The 16045-nt window shown below is 32.6% G+C and overlaps 2 protein-coding genes across 3 annotated transcripts; both read right to left on the bottom strand.

Annotated features, from left to right (window-relative positions):
• Positions 1-2597: 2597 nt before the first annotated feature.
• LOC107625324 (cytochrome P450 77A3-like) lies at positions 2598-4575 on the bottom strand. Its single transcript, XM_016327941.3, has one exon. The coding sequence runs from the start codon at positions 4276-4278 to the stop codon at positions 2770-2772; it is 1509 nt and encodes a 502-aa protein (XP_016183427.1). The 5' UTR covers positions 4279-4575; the 3' UTR covers positions 2598-2769.
• Positions 4576-9881: 5306 nt separating this feature from the next.
• Positions 9882-15468, bottom strand: LOC107625325 (cationic amino acid transporter 2, vacuolar-like). 2 transcript variants are annotated; one of them, XM_088506333.1, is made up of 6 exons: positions 14674-15468; positions 14488-14591; positions 12161-12318; positions 11768-11903; positions 11584-11693; positions 9882-10269 (listed from the first exon to the last, which is right to left on the bottom strand). In XM_088506333.1, exons 1-5 carry the CDS (start codon positions 14780-14782, stop codon positions 11691-11693), a joined length of 510 nt encoding a protein of 169 aa, XP_088362459.1. In that variant the 5' UTR covers positions 14783-15468; the 3' UTR covers positions 9882-10269; positions 11584-11690. The 2 variants fall into 2 exon arrangements, with proteins under 2 accessions (XP_088362459.1, XP_088362458.1); XM_088506332.1 differs by lacking the exon at positions 9882-10269 and having other exon boundaries at positions 11546-11903; positions 14674-15318.
• Between the last annotated feature and the right edge of the window lie 577 nt (positions 15469-16045).

Raw genomic sequence — 16045 nt, 5'->3', positions numbered from 1 at the left:
ACCAAAATCAAAGCACCAGAGTAGGTTTCTGATCAAGAAATTGAAGAAGAAAATGTTAAAAATCAACTACTACCACCGTTGATTTTTCTCCGTGAAAAGTGGCACCGTTGTGAAAAAGATGGAGAGACAAACACTTTAATCGGTTTAGATTTTTCATCGGAGTTATGGAGCTCAAGAAATCAAATTCGGATGGTCGAAGGTTCCATGGTTTCTCTCACAACTCTCTCTCTCTTTCTTTTTTTGTGAAGAAGAAGAAGAAAATGAGATTAATGATGGTGATGTGGTGAAATAAGGGGTTGGGTGTCATTAAAGGGGACATGTGTCAAGATTTTAGGTCGCTGAGTCAGCAATTCAAGTTATAAATATTGTAAACAGATAATTACGAAAGATAGATATATTAACATAAGGATTGTAACAATAAAAGATATATATGTATGAGTTACTAATATAAATGACATTAGTAACATAATGATTGTAAGAATAAAATATATATGATGAAGTATTAGCAAAGTTAAGTCCATCAAAAAATACCGATATTTACTCATACCGACAAATTTTAAACTTAAAATATTAATTATCCAAATTAAATTATAAAATATTCATTAATAATAAATTACTAAAATTATAATTTTAGTTATGTAAAATATCTTATTATAACAAAATTATATAATAATCTTAATTAATCCAAACTCAAATGATAATAATAATAATAATTATAAAATTAATTTAATTTTGTCTATTAAAATAGTTTTTAATAAATAGTTTAAACAAATAGAATAAATCATAATTAATTTAAACTTTAATAATCATAACATTAATGTAATTATTTTTAATAAAATAGTCCTCTAAAAATAATAAGTTCAGGTTAATAAAATAAATCATAAATAATTTATAATAGAAGTTTTAAAAATATGAATTGTTACAATGCCAACAAGAATTTGGCCACGCCATATAACCATTAAAGTGCCAGTTATCAACTAAATGTGCCAGGTCAACTTTCTAGTGACGAAAATGGACAGAAGGGTTAACTTAAGGCACGCGTTAAAATTTCAAGGTACAATTTGGATCAATTAGAAATTCGAGGGCTAAATTGAGTTGGGGTCAAATTTCAGGGGCTATTTTGAGTATTAACTCCTAAATACGCTTTTCGGTCCCTTACTTTTTTTCCGTGAGACATAGCACATCTTAATCATCCTTAAATCTCAGTTTGGCCCCCACCTATCAAGGAAAATAGACAGATCGACCTCTGTTATCGGTTGATAAATGGTTGCCTGTCTAATTTGTCAGGTTAAGTATAATGTGTCAATCAACAATGTTAGGTGCCAACTCCAAATAATTGAAGGGACTAAACCCCTTTTTCTTCCTCATCTTCTTCTCCTTTCTCTTCATCCAGTCACCATCATCTCCATCACCATCATCATCAAGCTTCACCTTCACTACCATTGCCGAACCAACCTCTTTTTTCTTCCTCCTCTTCCTTTCCCCTTCCTCCCTTTTTTTCTCTTTTTCTTCCTCCATCGCACCATCTTCAAAACCACCATCTTCTCCCTCTATTTCGCCACCGACAGCTACCACCACCACCGTAGTTCCTTCTTCTTCCTCTTCTTTTCCTTCTCACCTTCACCCAACCTCCCTCAATAGTTCGCCCCTATTTCTCTTTCAAGCTCATTAAACCAGAGCTCAGCAACCTCTATTTGCCTCTAGTCCCTAGCGGAGTCCAACTACACTTCCTCTAAAGACCTCAACGCCACCTTCAACTACGCCAAGCGCGTCCATCACCTCATCCCAAATCTTTCTGCCATCACCAAGATCTTCGCTGCCCTCATCGTCCTTCGCGCTACTGCTACTAACAACTCTCCTTTTTCTGACTGGTATACCGTCCTGATTGTTGAGCCTGCCTCATCTTCTACAACCGCTACCAGCAACTGACACTCCTACTCCACCCCAACAAGAGCCCCAACGTGGCATCTGGTAGGGCATTCAAGCTCGTCGTCGAAGCCTTCAGTTACTCTCAAACTTTGTCTTTTTGTATATATGAAGTGTATTCTAAATTTTTAATGATGTATGGATTACTAGCTTTATTGATATTGTCAAGGTTAATGCAAGAAGAATTTTATGACTGTGGACGTAGATAGTAATGATAACGAGTTTGAAAAAGAGGAAAAAGATAAGGGGGAGAATGAGAAAGAAGAAGAAGAGGTACGGAGGGGGTTTTCATTCATTGCAACCATTTGGAGTTAACACTTCACACTGTCAATTGATACATCAGACTCAACCTGACACGTCAGACGAATAATTTTTTGACAACCAATAATATAGGTTGATTTGTCCATTTTTTTTTAATGAGTGAACACCTGACTAAAATTTAAAAATGATTAAGGTGGGTTATGTCTAATTTTAATAAATGCTAATTTTAATAAAAGATATTTACCCTAATTTTAATAACGAAGATTGAACAAAGAAAATTGATTTTTAAAATTGAACTACTAAATTAAGCACCATATTATTTTATTTCAATTCAAATTCTGATCAAAATCAGTTTTGATTGAATTAATTTTACTCAAAAACAATTCTAAAATCACATAACCACATAAAACTTTAAATACAAAAGGAAAATCATTTCCATTATTATGCTGTGCTAACAAAGATAGAAAAAGCAAAAAGTACAGTATAGTCAAATTCATGTTTGACAAAATTATCAGTATACAGTAACCATAATCTTACATTATACTGCTACTACTACTGCACATCTCATTTTGCTGATGATCATTATCTTAGCTTAATGGTTGCTCTGAGAGATTCCTTCATGACCACAGTGAACACCAACTTGCCACTGAAGTCCAACGGCTTCCCTTCGGGATATGCACTCCACTCAAACTCTTGCACCATCCTGGCCAGCATCAGGTGAACATGAACTGTGGCCATACCCAAACCAGGGCATATCCTTCTCCCAACCCCAAAAGGCATCATCTTCATGGTCCCGGTCACTCCAGTAATGTCAACGTCCTTGTCCATTCCTCCATCCATGAACCTCTCCGGTTCGAACTTCTCCGGTTTAGTCCATAATTTGGGGTCATTTCCAAAGGGCGCAAGGAAGATCTCCACGTTTACATCAGTTGGTATGTCAAACCCTGATATAGTTGTCGGTTCGGTAACTGCATGAGTGAGTGTGAAGTACGTTGGAGGATGCTTCCTTAAGAGCTCCTTCACCACTGCTTGCAAGTACGGCATCTTCTCCACGTCCTTTTCGTTCACTTTCCTCTCCCCAACCGTTTCTTTGATCTCCTCAAACAGCTTCTTTTGTACGTGTGGGTTCTCAATCAGTTCAGCAATTCCCCACTCAACTGCCGTGGCCGTTGTGTCAGTGCCGCCGTTAAGAAACTCAGAGCAGAGGGTAACCACTTCATCGTCTGATGGCGCTGATTTTCGCCCTTCGATTTTTAGATCAAACAGCGTGTCCAGGTATGAAAATGGAGTGGCGGAGAGTTCCGAGCCTGGGTTTTGGATTGCCCTCTTTCTCTTATCAATGAAAGGAACCATAAACTCAATCTGCTCCTTACGAACTTCCATGGCTCTCTTCCTCTGCTTCGAGTAAAAAGGCTTCAGGATGGGGAGGTAGTCGTAGATTTTCGCGTCCACCGTGATGAGGACCAGTTTCATCATCTCATCCATTTTCTCAACGGTTTCTTCGTCCATTTCGAGGCCGAAACACATGGTCAGGAGTATGCAGAAGACGGCGAATCTTGCATCCTTTAGCACCCAAACAACTCCGTTGTTAGCCTCTGCTTCGGCTCTGAGCCTGTCGATGAGTTTGTTCATCGCCTTCTCTCTCACAGAACGAAACTCCTTCAGCCTGGTGGAGCTCAGCATGTTTTGAACCATGTTCTTCCTCAGAGACCGCCAGATGGGACCGTACGTGGCGGCGTTAACTGTGAACTTGTTGACGCTGAAGACGTTTCTTGTTGGAGTCTCGGGGGGCCTGCTAGCGTAGAGTGCGCCGTTCTCGATCAACGCCTCGTGGATTAGTTTGGGGTCGCTGAGGAAAATCATGGTTCTTGTCCCCATCTTGAGGGTGAAAATTGGGCCATATTTTTGCCTCACATCGTTCACAAAGACGAAATAAGGCTTTCCGGAACGTGCGACTTGGAGGAGGTTACCAACAATAGGCCAACCAGGGGGGCCTGGAGGAAGGTTGAGCTTCTTGGATTTGGTTTGGGAAAGTAGGAAGACAAGTAGGACTGTAATCATGAGGATTAAAATTGGAGAGAAGATTATCATTTTTGTTGGAGATCAGATGGGATGGAAATGATTGTGGTTTGCGTGGAGGAGACATATGATCGGAATGGTATTAAAAGAGAAGGCGAGATGGATGCATGGGGAGGGTGCCGGTGGGTTCAATTAAGGCACTATGAAGTTTCGGCAGCAGAATGGAAATGGGTAGTTGTGCAGCTGTATATGATACTGAGTGTTAATTAATGCTAACTGCATGGTAGGATATTGTGTTGAGGAGTTAGGCAAAGGGCGGCATCAGACGGACTTGTGACACTGACCGGTAATTAATCGACTCAACCACTCTGTTGTGAAATGATGTGTTGTGTGGCAGAATTTAAATCCATCTGCAAACCCAAAAGTAAAAAAGCTTCGGACACACAAACCCGTGGGCAAGCACGGATGATGGGAGGGCCGGGTTGACCGTTTAATACTTAAAGTAGTATCTAAATTTGCAGTCGAGTATTAATATTGTCTTTAAATTTAAAATTCTTTCAAATTTATCTTTAAACTTAATAACAATCGTCTTTGAGAAATTGTTTGGTGACAATTTTTTTTTTCGAAAGTCAAAACAAACTCAACATACTTGGTGGAGCATATGACACAAAAGATACGAAGCTCCTATATCATCTCTCACATAACCATTAACAACATGAGATACTTTTAGATCATTTTTTATAACTATAGACCGATCTAGCAATGCATTCCACCACGACCGTTTTCTTATTCTAAAAGATGAATTCATTTCTACACAATCAAATATTTCATATAATTGAGAAGAAACCAACTAACCATGTTTTACACTCATCTTTTTTCATAGGCATCGTCCTCCAACTCTCAAAGTGTTCTCTTATTAACCTTGATATGCACCAAACTCGACCCACATGAGCAATCCAAGCGCACCATACCTGCCAAGCAAACTCACACGTAACAAACAAATGTTGCATAGATTCAACTTCTTTTTTACACATCACACTAACATTACCATTCTGAGCAATGATGTCGAATCTACTCAAGCGATCCTTTAGACAAATGTCACGCTGAAAGCAACGCTGCATTGGTAAAATATCATCATTTCTTTTTTAGCACCCAAATAAAATATAAACGACGTCGTTTAGGATATTTTGAAAAAATTTTAACTCCAACATATTAAAATCCCTCAAAATATCCTAAACGATGTCATTTACGTTTTATTTGGATGCAAAAAATAAAATAATAATATTTTTACCAATTCACCCGACTTTTTGCGTGGTATCCGTTCAATCTCATCATCCTTTCGTCATCAAAAAATATTTCAAAAATAACCATTATTTAAATTTAAAGACGAATTTAGGACATTTTAAATTCAAAAACCACTTTAAATATTACTTCAATATTTGTCACCTATTCAGTCATCACTTTAGTGTGAATACAGTCATTTGCTCACCCGTAGAGTAGTTGGTTTTATAACAAGTTAATAATTAAAAATTTTTAAATAAAGTAAAATATTTAACTAAATTATTATATATAATTTTTAATTATTAACTTTGTATTAATACAAATTTTCTTTGAGTTTTCATCTCAAATTAATTATTTTAACTTTTAATACATATGTAATATTTAGTAATTATCCATGGTCCGAAGTGCAAAATAACTAGAGATTAAAAATTTTGTATTTATTCATAATTGGAGGATCAAGTGATCGGTAGTGATAATTAAATAACAAATTGCACATAATAATCCCAGCAAATCACGAAATTAATTTTCTCCTGGCAGTACCACAAGTCCACAAGCAACCATATTAATTATATTAAGTATACATTAAAATTAATCATTAAAATTAATTATTAATATAAAATATAGGATAAATCACACCTATAAACCAAACAGAACTCAAAATTACACTATTCTGCCAAAAGAAAAATAGTTACAAGGATCTACCAGAGACACAATTTTATATAATTCGAATCAGTCTCATTCGAATTATCCATCCTAACACTAATTCGAATTAGACCAATTCGAATTAATAAAGACATACAAATCAGATTTATGCAATTCGAATCAGCCTCATTCGATTTATGCATGCATGTAAAGTCCTCATAATTCGAAACAAGCTGTTTCGATTTACTTCTTAGTTTTGTTTCAATATAATTCGAATGTGGCTGATTTGAATTACTATGCATCGAACTATTAGTCTATTACAAATTTTTATAATACCTCAAACATTTTTTAAGTCATTTTTAAAAATTATTTTACATGAAATAAAATATTTTTTGTGGTATAATTTAAATAAAATATTAACAAAATTTATTAAAAAATATATTTACTCAAATTTCAAATATAATACTCTTCTACATAATTAATAATTTAAAAACAAAAAAATTTATTTTATTTCATGCGAAGTAATTAAAAAAAGACTAAATTTAAAGATAAATATTCATGCATGTAGTGAAATTTTAAATAAAATACTCTACATAATCAATAATAATTTAAAAATTAAAAAATATTTTATTTCATGCAAAATAATTTAAAAAAAAAAGGCTTAAAAGATATTAGGAATATTATAAAAATTTATAATATCCTAATAATTTAGATAAGTAAATGATAAAAATATATTTTTTTATTTTTAAATTATTATTGACTATGTAGAGTATTTTATTTAAAATTTGAGTACATACATTCCCAAGTCATTAGGACATTACAAATATTTATAGTACTTCTAATATTTTTTAAATCATTTCTTTAAATTATTTTGTATAAAATAAAATATTTTTTTGGTGATATAATTTAAATAAGTTTATTAAAAAATTAATAATTTAAAAATTAAAAAATATATATTTTATTCCATGCATTAAAAAAAAAGCTAACAAAATATTTAATTACGAGACTTCTTCAAAATATTTATGAGCTATCAATTCGAATTCCATAAAATACTCTTCAATCCATTCTTGATAGCTCATGAATATTTTGAAAAAGTCTCGTAATTAAATAGTTTGTTAATTCATTTTTTTCTTTTTAAACGGTTTTGTATGGAATAAAATAATTTTTTTAATTTTTAAATTATTATTGGTTATATAGAATATTTTGAGATAATACTCAATTTGGTCCCTGAACTTTCATGCAAGCCTCAATTTAGTCTCTAAAGTTTTAATTGCCTTTATTTAGTCCCCAAACTTTGTGAACATAACTCATGTTAGTCCTTGAAATAATTTTCAACGTACAAACGTTAATGGAACACTGTCGTGAACAGCCGGATGCCACACTAAACTTTGTAAAATAATGTCGTTTTAGTTTTTGCAATCAAATAACCCAAAAACAACATCATAAATAGTGTTTATTAAAATTTTACCTAACAAAATAAGTAATACGATGCCGTTTTGAGCTATTTAAATGCCAAAACCAAAATTGCATCATTTTACAAGTTTTAACTAGTCTATAACAGTACTTCATTAACGTTTTTATACTAAAAATCGTCTCAAGGACCAATATGAGGCACATTTATAAATTTTGGAGACTAAATAGAGGCAATTGAAACTTCAGGGACTAAATTGAGACTCGCATGTAAGTTCAAGGACCAAATTGAGTATTAACTCGAATATTTTATTTAAAATTTGACTACATGCATGAATATCTATCTTTAAATTTAGTCTTTTTTTAATTGCTTCGCATGAAATAAAATAATTTTTTTATTTTTAAATTATTAATTATGTAGAAGAGTATTATATTTAAAATTTGAGTAAATATTTTTTTAATAATATTTTTTAATAAATTTATTTAAATTATACCAAAAAAAATATTTTATTCCATGCAAAATAATTTTAAAAAATGTTTAGGGTACTATAAAAATTTGTAATAGACTAATAGCTCAATGCATAATAATTCGAATCAGCTCCATTCGAATTATATAGAAACAAAACCAAGAAGTAAATCGAAACAACTTGTTTCGAATTATGAGGACTTTACATGCATGCATAAATCGAATGAGGCTGATTCGAATTGCATAAATCTGAATTGTATGTTTCTAATAATTCGAATTGGTCTGATTCGAATTAGTGTTAGGATGGATAATTCGAATGAGGCTGATTCGAATTATATAAAGAGGAATGCTAGGGGGCTAGCAACTTTTGTGATTTGTAGCCATCAAATAGCCATCAATGATGGTTTTAATGGTGTGAGATTTCATCTAATGACTCACTTTTTTTTGCTGGTTACATGCTGGCCAAAATTTAACAAAGTTGCTGGCCCCCTAGACTTTTCCTTATATAAAATTATGCCTCTGGTAGATCCTTGTAACAATTTTTCTTTTGGCAGAATGGTGTAATTTTGAGCTCTGTTTGGTTTAAAGGTGTGATTTACCCTAAAATATATATATTAAAATATAAATAAATATTAAAAATAAATTAAATAATATATATTTATATACAAATACATCGGTAATTAATTTTAATAATTAATTTTAGTATACAAATAATATTTTTATTTATTTTAAATAAAAATATTTTAAATAGCATTTTAGTAATTGTGTTTTCTGTGGAGTCTTTTGTCTTTTATATTTTTATCCTTCTTTGGTGTGAAAATCTTTTAGAATGAATCTTATTATTTTACTCTTTTTAATTAATTATTTGTCTACATTAAAATTAGTCATCAAAATTAGTCACTAGGATCAAAAATATATATATATATATATCAAAATATAAAATACACATTAAAATAAGTTAAATTATATATGTATTTATACACAAATATATAGTGACTTGTTCTGAGACTTACCTGAAACCAGTATGCTTTAGGCCCTAACATGAGGTCCAACCTCCTTTTAATGAGATGTTTCGGCGTCTCCTTCGATGGAGTGATGTTGTCCAAGTTCTTCGGAAAAATTTGGAAGTGTTATGTGCAATAGACTCTGTTACTTAAGTTAGCAAGAATTTTAGGCAAAATTTTTAGTATATTAGAGTTGAGAGATACGTGTGAGTTTGATAGGGTATTTATATAGTAGAAGGATATGTTATTTTTCTATAACTTACCCACCTTTCTTGATGGGCGCTTATTTTTTTTCTTTTATCTAGGAGTTGTTGAGATAATACATAAGCATGTTTGTAGGAGTAGTTAGGTTCTGAGTACCAGGTCGGACTTACACTACAAAAATAATCATTTTTAGTGGCCATTTATTTTGCTTTTAGCGGCAATAAAAATAGCCGCTAATATATTTACCGGCAATTAGATATTAGCCGTCTTATACTTTGTCACTAAAAGGTTTTAGCGGCAATTATAACATTTGCCGGTAAAAACCTTTTAATGGCCGCAAAAATTATATAAGTTTTAGCGGTCATTTTTTTGGCAATTTATATGGCCACCAAAATTAATTCTAAAATTACAATGTTATTTACTTTTAGTGGCCATTACTAATGCCGCCAAAACCCATTTTACCGGTAATTTATATGGCCACTAAAAATAATTATAAAATTGTAATGTTATTCACTTTTAGTTGCCATTACTATTGCCGCTAAAATCTTAAAACTTTTTTAATTATGCTCACTCTTTTATAAATAACAACCTATCTTTTTTCTAAAATTTCAAATTATTTTTACCGACAATTATTATTATTGTACATAATATAAATATACTAAAATTAATTAGTACAAAATGAAATCTTTCATTAAATTCAAAATATTTATACACAAATTTCTCTTGAAATGTAATAAAGTATAATACAAATTTAAACAACATAAATACTACAAGAAAAAAAAGATTTAAGAATAAATCTACATTATATACACAAATTGCTGAGGCATGTAGGAATTAGGAGTCTTAACTACAATCTCTTCAGCCTTCTGAAGGGCTTCCTTTCATTTCCTTTGCAGGGTCTGTCACAACCAACTCATCCCCAAAAGCCAACAAAGTGATTCCTCTTTCGAGACTCATTGAAGCAAGCATTATAATTTTGTGCTTGTAACCCTTGGCTGCGGCCATGAAAGCTAATTCGATGCCAATATTTTCACTTGTTGGTTCAATCGGAATACTCTTCAGCAAAATATGAGAAGAGCCACATGCAGATAAGAAACAAATCAGATCATATATTTAAATAACCAACACTATCTTCTATTAATCCACATCCTAGCTAGTTCTGCATCTCAGTTTTAACAGAAAGTAATAAACAATAACACCATTCAATCAAAGTTAAAATCACTTCCAAGCTTGAACAAATATCTTTATGTTATGAAAACTTTTCACAGAACATGTATTTGAATTTGGGTTTACATATATAGAATGTTTCTTCATGATAACTGTATACGTCAGAATTAAAGTGATGGCAGTGAAAAAAAGAAAGTAATAAAATAATAAAGAAAAGCAGCAATTTTCTTAAAGCTAAGGTAAAATTTTTAGCGGTTCTGTGAAAAGCTAAGGTGAACCTTGCAATTTAAAATGGATATTCAGCACCAAAAGCTTGAGAGGAGCACTATAAAACCAAGAAACTTAAACTGACCATTCTTCAAGACTAAGGTAAAAAATTTGAATTTTAATGGACAAAGTTCTATCATAATTGATTAAGTCGAAATGCCTAGAAAAACAAAGATTAAGTTGACCATAAATTGATTCCTTTTGGTCTTCAACAAGATTAACCACTAATTGTTAGTTCTATAAAGAATGTTTGGATATTATATTGCACTAAACCAATTTTCAAATAATGCCAATTTTATGTATTAAGAGTTTTATTTTATACATTAGAATTTCAATGCTTGTTTTTACTTGATTCTAGTAACTATTAGAAGAATAAACAAGCATAAGTTCTACGTTTAAGTAATCAATAGGTGGATTTAAAGTATATCCATATAACAAGGAAAAAGAATAAAAGAAGAAATAAGTGTCATAACTAGGCAACAACATAGGTTTATAAATAAACCAAATTTACCTGGGAATCAAGAGAAGTAGGATGATAAAAGCATACATCGTCTGAAGAATTTGTGCACATGTTAGAGTTGTATATGAGCATCTTAATTACAAGGACATAAAATTCTATAACAGGATGGATACTATTAGAATATATGAGAGAAAATAGTGTAACTAGAAGAATATGCCGTCATACATTGCTACAATCGAGAAAACATAGACCACAATCAAGAATAGGAAAAATCCGGTTAACACTTTAACAGATTAAGCATAGCTAGTAATCATAGTAAATTAATTTTGCTTATGAAGTGGTGAAAATTGCTATGTTATATCTTACCCCAATCAATAAGCACAACTTTTGAATGATAATGGAAGAGGAAGTACATGAAGTGCAGAAGAAAATAAGGAATAAATAATCTAAATTCAGTTCTTTCATAGAAGACAAACCTGTAATATATAGGATGGATATTTCAAAATAGAGAACCTAAGAAGGTTAAATTCGAGATGAGAACCCCCATTAAGTTCAATTTATCAATTCCACCACTTACAACATATCACTGGAACACTTACAGCATTAGAAAACTAGCTAGCATGTACTTTATTATAATAACCAGTAAAATCCGGTGCATACCATAATAGAACTTGACACATATCTCAAATACAACAGGTCCTCTAGGAATGTCATGGATGTAGACTTCATCATTGTTCCCCTCATTGGTGCCGCTAACCAACTTCTGCAAGCGTGTGCTTTTGGACAAAAGAGGAAACTACAAATATTGATAGGATAATTATCAAGATCAGAACCTCCATCACTCTATTTTTTTTATAAAATACACTCAATTTTTCTTTAGTCCGACCATCTTTATTATGTATTTTAATTTGAAAACTCTAGCACTATATCTTTAAATCTATAAAAGCACATAAATAGTTTTCTGTGAAAAAGTTAAGTTATATTGAAATGAAACAAAAAGGATAAACCAAACATTTTAAAAGATATTAGAATGAAGAAAATTAAATAAAGTACCCTTCTCCAAGGCATATGTATGAAGAGTGATATGCACTCCCAGCAGAAGGGCAGCGACTTGTAAGTTCTGCATAACAAAATGATGAAAGAGCAGCTGCTATTTCCGCCAACAGAAATAAAAAAGCAGCGAGATCATAAGCTCTGGCCGCTTTCTCTTCCTTGTCATAGATACCTACATTATTAGAGAAAAATCATTCAACTTAGACAAGACTCTGAATCTCAATATGACAAACTAAATACACGGGAGGGTGGGGGGGGGAATATACTTCACACTTGAGCACAGTAACGTAAATCAAAATGCATCATGTGGTCAAAGTATATTAAAAAAAAGGTAACTCACCCAAATAAACTGAGAAATAAACGCATAATGAGGAACAGGAATCTACGGCCAGTAATAATTCGCCACGCAAAAGAAACAAACAAAACCAAAATACGGTCAGAATCTTCGCCACAACACTAGCATGTACTATGTAGCGACAATAATGATCATCATCACACTAGTCAAATTATATTAGTCCCGCCACTAATTTTGTTATTTTCTTATTCTTGTTAAATATGTTAAATTATTTAAGATTTGTTAATTCTCACATTTTTTATTTTTTGTGCGTTGGGATTTGAAGCTTAACGCCACATTCCGATGACACCGTGAACCCCCGCGCATGTTAGACACAGTCCCCGTCCCCTCTCTTTTTCATTATTAATAATAAATAAAACTTGAAACCTGGTCATATATAGTGATAATAGTACGATGATGAATTTAATAATGAACTGATAAACCTCATTTTTAGGGTTTATCTTGTACTTAATTTAGTGGATTTTATCAACTTTTTTCACACTTATTCATACAATTTGCATGTTTTTAAGATTTCTTCCTAATTTTGTGCTATGATTGAAAACGTGCTTCTAAGGCCTCAAAATCACTAGTTTTTAATCCTCTCTTATTACCATTCGATGTTGTGATGTGTTTGTTAAGTGATTTCAGAGATTATAGGGTAAGAATGGCTTAGAGGATAGATAGGAAGCATGCAAAAGTGGAAAGAATACAAGAAATTGAAGATCTGAGATACTGGTGCCGACGCATACGCGTGGATGACGTGTGCGTGTGATCGCGCAATCTTCCAGGCGACGCGTACGCGTGACTGACGTGTACGCATGACCATGAGCCTCATCCAGCGATGCGTACACGTGGATGACGCATACGCATGACGAAGCAGCACATGCCTCACTAAAGTGAAATCGTTGGGGGCGATTTTTGAGCTGATTTTTGGCCCAGTTTCAAGCCCAATTCGAGGATAATAGGCTGGGAGTGAAGGAGGACGGGGGAATTCCAATTCATTCATACACACACTTAGTTTAGATGTAGAATTCTATAGAGAGAAAGGCTCTCTCCTCTCTCTAGATTTAGGGTTCTTAGCTTTCTTCCTTTTAGATCTAGATCTCATTCCTCCTTTGCTTTAATTTTCCTTTTACTTTTACTTGTTCTAGCATTTTACTTCTTTTGTTAATTCCTTTATTTTATCAATTTTAGTTTATGAACTCTTTTGTTGATTTCCATTTCCTTTTAATGCAATTTATGATTTCCATGTCTTTTTATATTTGCTTTAGTTTCCTATTTTTGATCTCTTGCCTTTGTAGTTATAGCTTCCTTTATTTCTTGCAATTTATGATGTTTACTTCTTTTGCACTTTAAGTGTTCGATAAAATGTTCCTTTTAGTTATGAGCTAGAATTTTTTCCTCTTGGCTTGAGTTGAGTAATTGGAGACTCTTGAGTTATCAAAGTCTTTTGTTGATTGACAATTGGAAGTTGTTAGTTGACTTTAATGCCCCTAAAACTAGTCTTTCACTAGGATTTGACTAGGACTTGTGGACAAGAGCCAATTCCATGCACTTGACTTTCCTTCATAGTTAGAGGTTAACTAAGTAGGAGTAATAAACAATTCTTATCACAATTGAGGATGATAATGAGGATAGAACTTCTAATTCTCATTCCTTGCCAAGAGCTTTCTTAGTTGTTAGCTTATTTCTTTTGCTATTTACATTTCTTGTCTCTTACTACAAAAACCCCAAAATATACTTCCATAGCCAATAATTGAGCACCCGCTTGCAATTCCTTGAGAGATGACCCGAGGTTTGAATACTTCAATTTATTTTTATTGAAGTTTGTACTTGTGATAACCTAATTAAACTTTGATTTAGGGTTAATTGTCGGTTTAGAACTATACTTACAACGTGATTATTTTTGTGAATTTTTTTACCGACATAAATCCTACATCATGAACTAAGCTTAATAATGTTAATGTTATAATAATATTTATAATATTATTACCTTGTCTTCCTTTCCTACTTTGCCCTTCCCTTCTGCAGCTGCTTCCTCTCTTGCAACCGTTCCAACAGGAACATACACTCCAGCACCAATTGTTGAACCAACACCTAATGTATGATCACTATCCAAACAAATCAATCAATTAAAGAATGAAAATAATAATAAAAAATTAATTAATGAATTGATTACCAATTGCAATTAGATAAAGAACAGTTAATTCCTTGGCAAGGAGACCCTTGGTTTCGACTTCTACAGAATCAACTTGCTTTCTTTTAGTAAAAAATTTGAAGGACCCCATGAATACTCTTGGGGTTATGAACAAACCCAAACACCCATCAAAATTTAATAACACATAGAAAGGGAACAAACTTTGCTCAGCCCACAATAACCACCCTACCCACAATAGCCATGAATGAAATTCCAGAAAGAAGCTTTCTTTACAAAGGAAAATTTCTCTTATTTAAGATGAAATGACTTTTTTTGGGGGATTAACAGAGAAAAGATCTTGACAACTTCAGGCTAAAAACAACAAAGAGAATAAAGACAATTTTTTACTGGTTTAATTTGAGCAAATAAAAGTCAAATTAGATGGTGTACATTAGAACAATAGAATATAAGTAAAAATTAAACCAGAAGAAATAGATGATGTATAAACAAATCTATTTACCTTCCAACAATGTCATCACATAATAAATCATAGGCATATTCATTCTACCTATTAGCTCTACTTGATGATTTTGTCTGATAAACCACCACATTCTTGAACTAATAATGACAATATTCCAAATTTCAGTGAAAAATCTAGAATGAAAAAGAAGGAGCATTAATTTAGTTACCTCCATTACTCCATAACAGTTGTATTATATAGAGGTAGAGTCACCAGAAACTGGTGTTGTTTCTGAACCACGGGAATTATAGTCGCTGCACACGCATGACACACACAAAAGAAAGATGCAAAAATCACAAAGTATTCAAAAATCTCATAATCGGAGAAACTGAAGATGAAAACCTAAATCAAGAACAATCAAGAGCAGTTAAAGTATTCAAATTAAATTCATTTTAACAGTATGGATACTATTAGAATTTGAGTTTTAACTGCTATCTCTATAGCATCAAATCAGTTGATTAATTTCTTTGTGGCAATTTCATCTTAAATTTCTTACAATCTCATCAATCTCCAATGAACAAAGAGCTTTGAACTCTATTCTAAAAAATAATGAGTGTAAATTGCTTATACAATGCAAATCTTAGTATGAACTAGTGAAGCAAAATGCAAATCGGTAGGATATCACCAACCTGAACGAATAGCTCGAGATCTTTGCCAATGTGAACAAGGTCAAGATTGCGAGCGAAGTGGAAAATGTGAATGTGGCTGCCAGAGTTGCTAGCATTGAAGATGATGGCGTAGAAGCTAGAGGCTCTGTTATTGGGTGAAATCTTGCGGTGCGTGAGGGTGTATTCTTCGATGGACTCGTTGGAGGAAATGGCTAGAGTTCTGGCAGCTCCACAGAGGAGGACGATGGCGAGGTGACAGTATAGCTGTCAAGGAGCTCGGTGGAGG

The sequence above is a fragment of the Arachis ipaensis genome, chromosome B2, assembly GCF_059453495.1.
Source record: "Arachis ipaensis isolate K30076 ecotype BB chromosome B2, ASM5945349v1, whole genome shotgun sequence".
Lineage (NCBI taxonomy): Eukaryota > Viridiplantae > Streptophyta > Magnoliopsida > Fabales > Fabaceae > Arachis > Arachis ipaensis.
The sequence above is the reverse complement of the archived record's forward strand: the minus strand, read 5'-3'. Positions and strand labels throughout refer to the sequence as shown.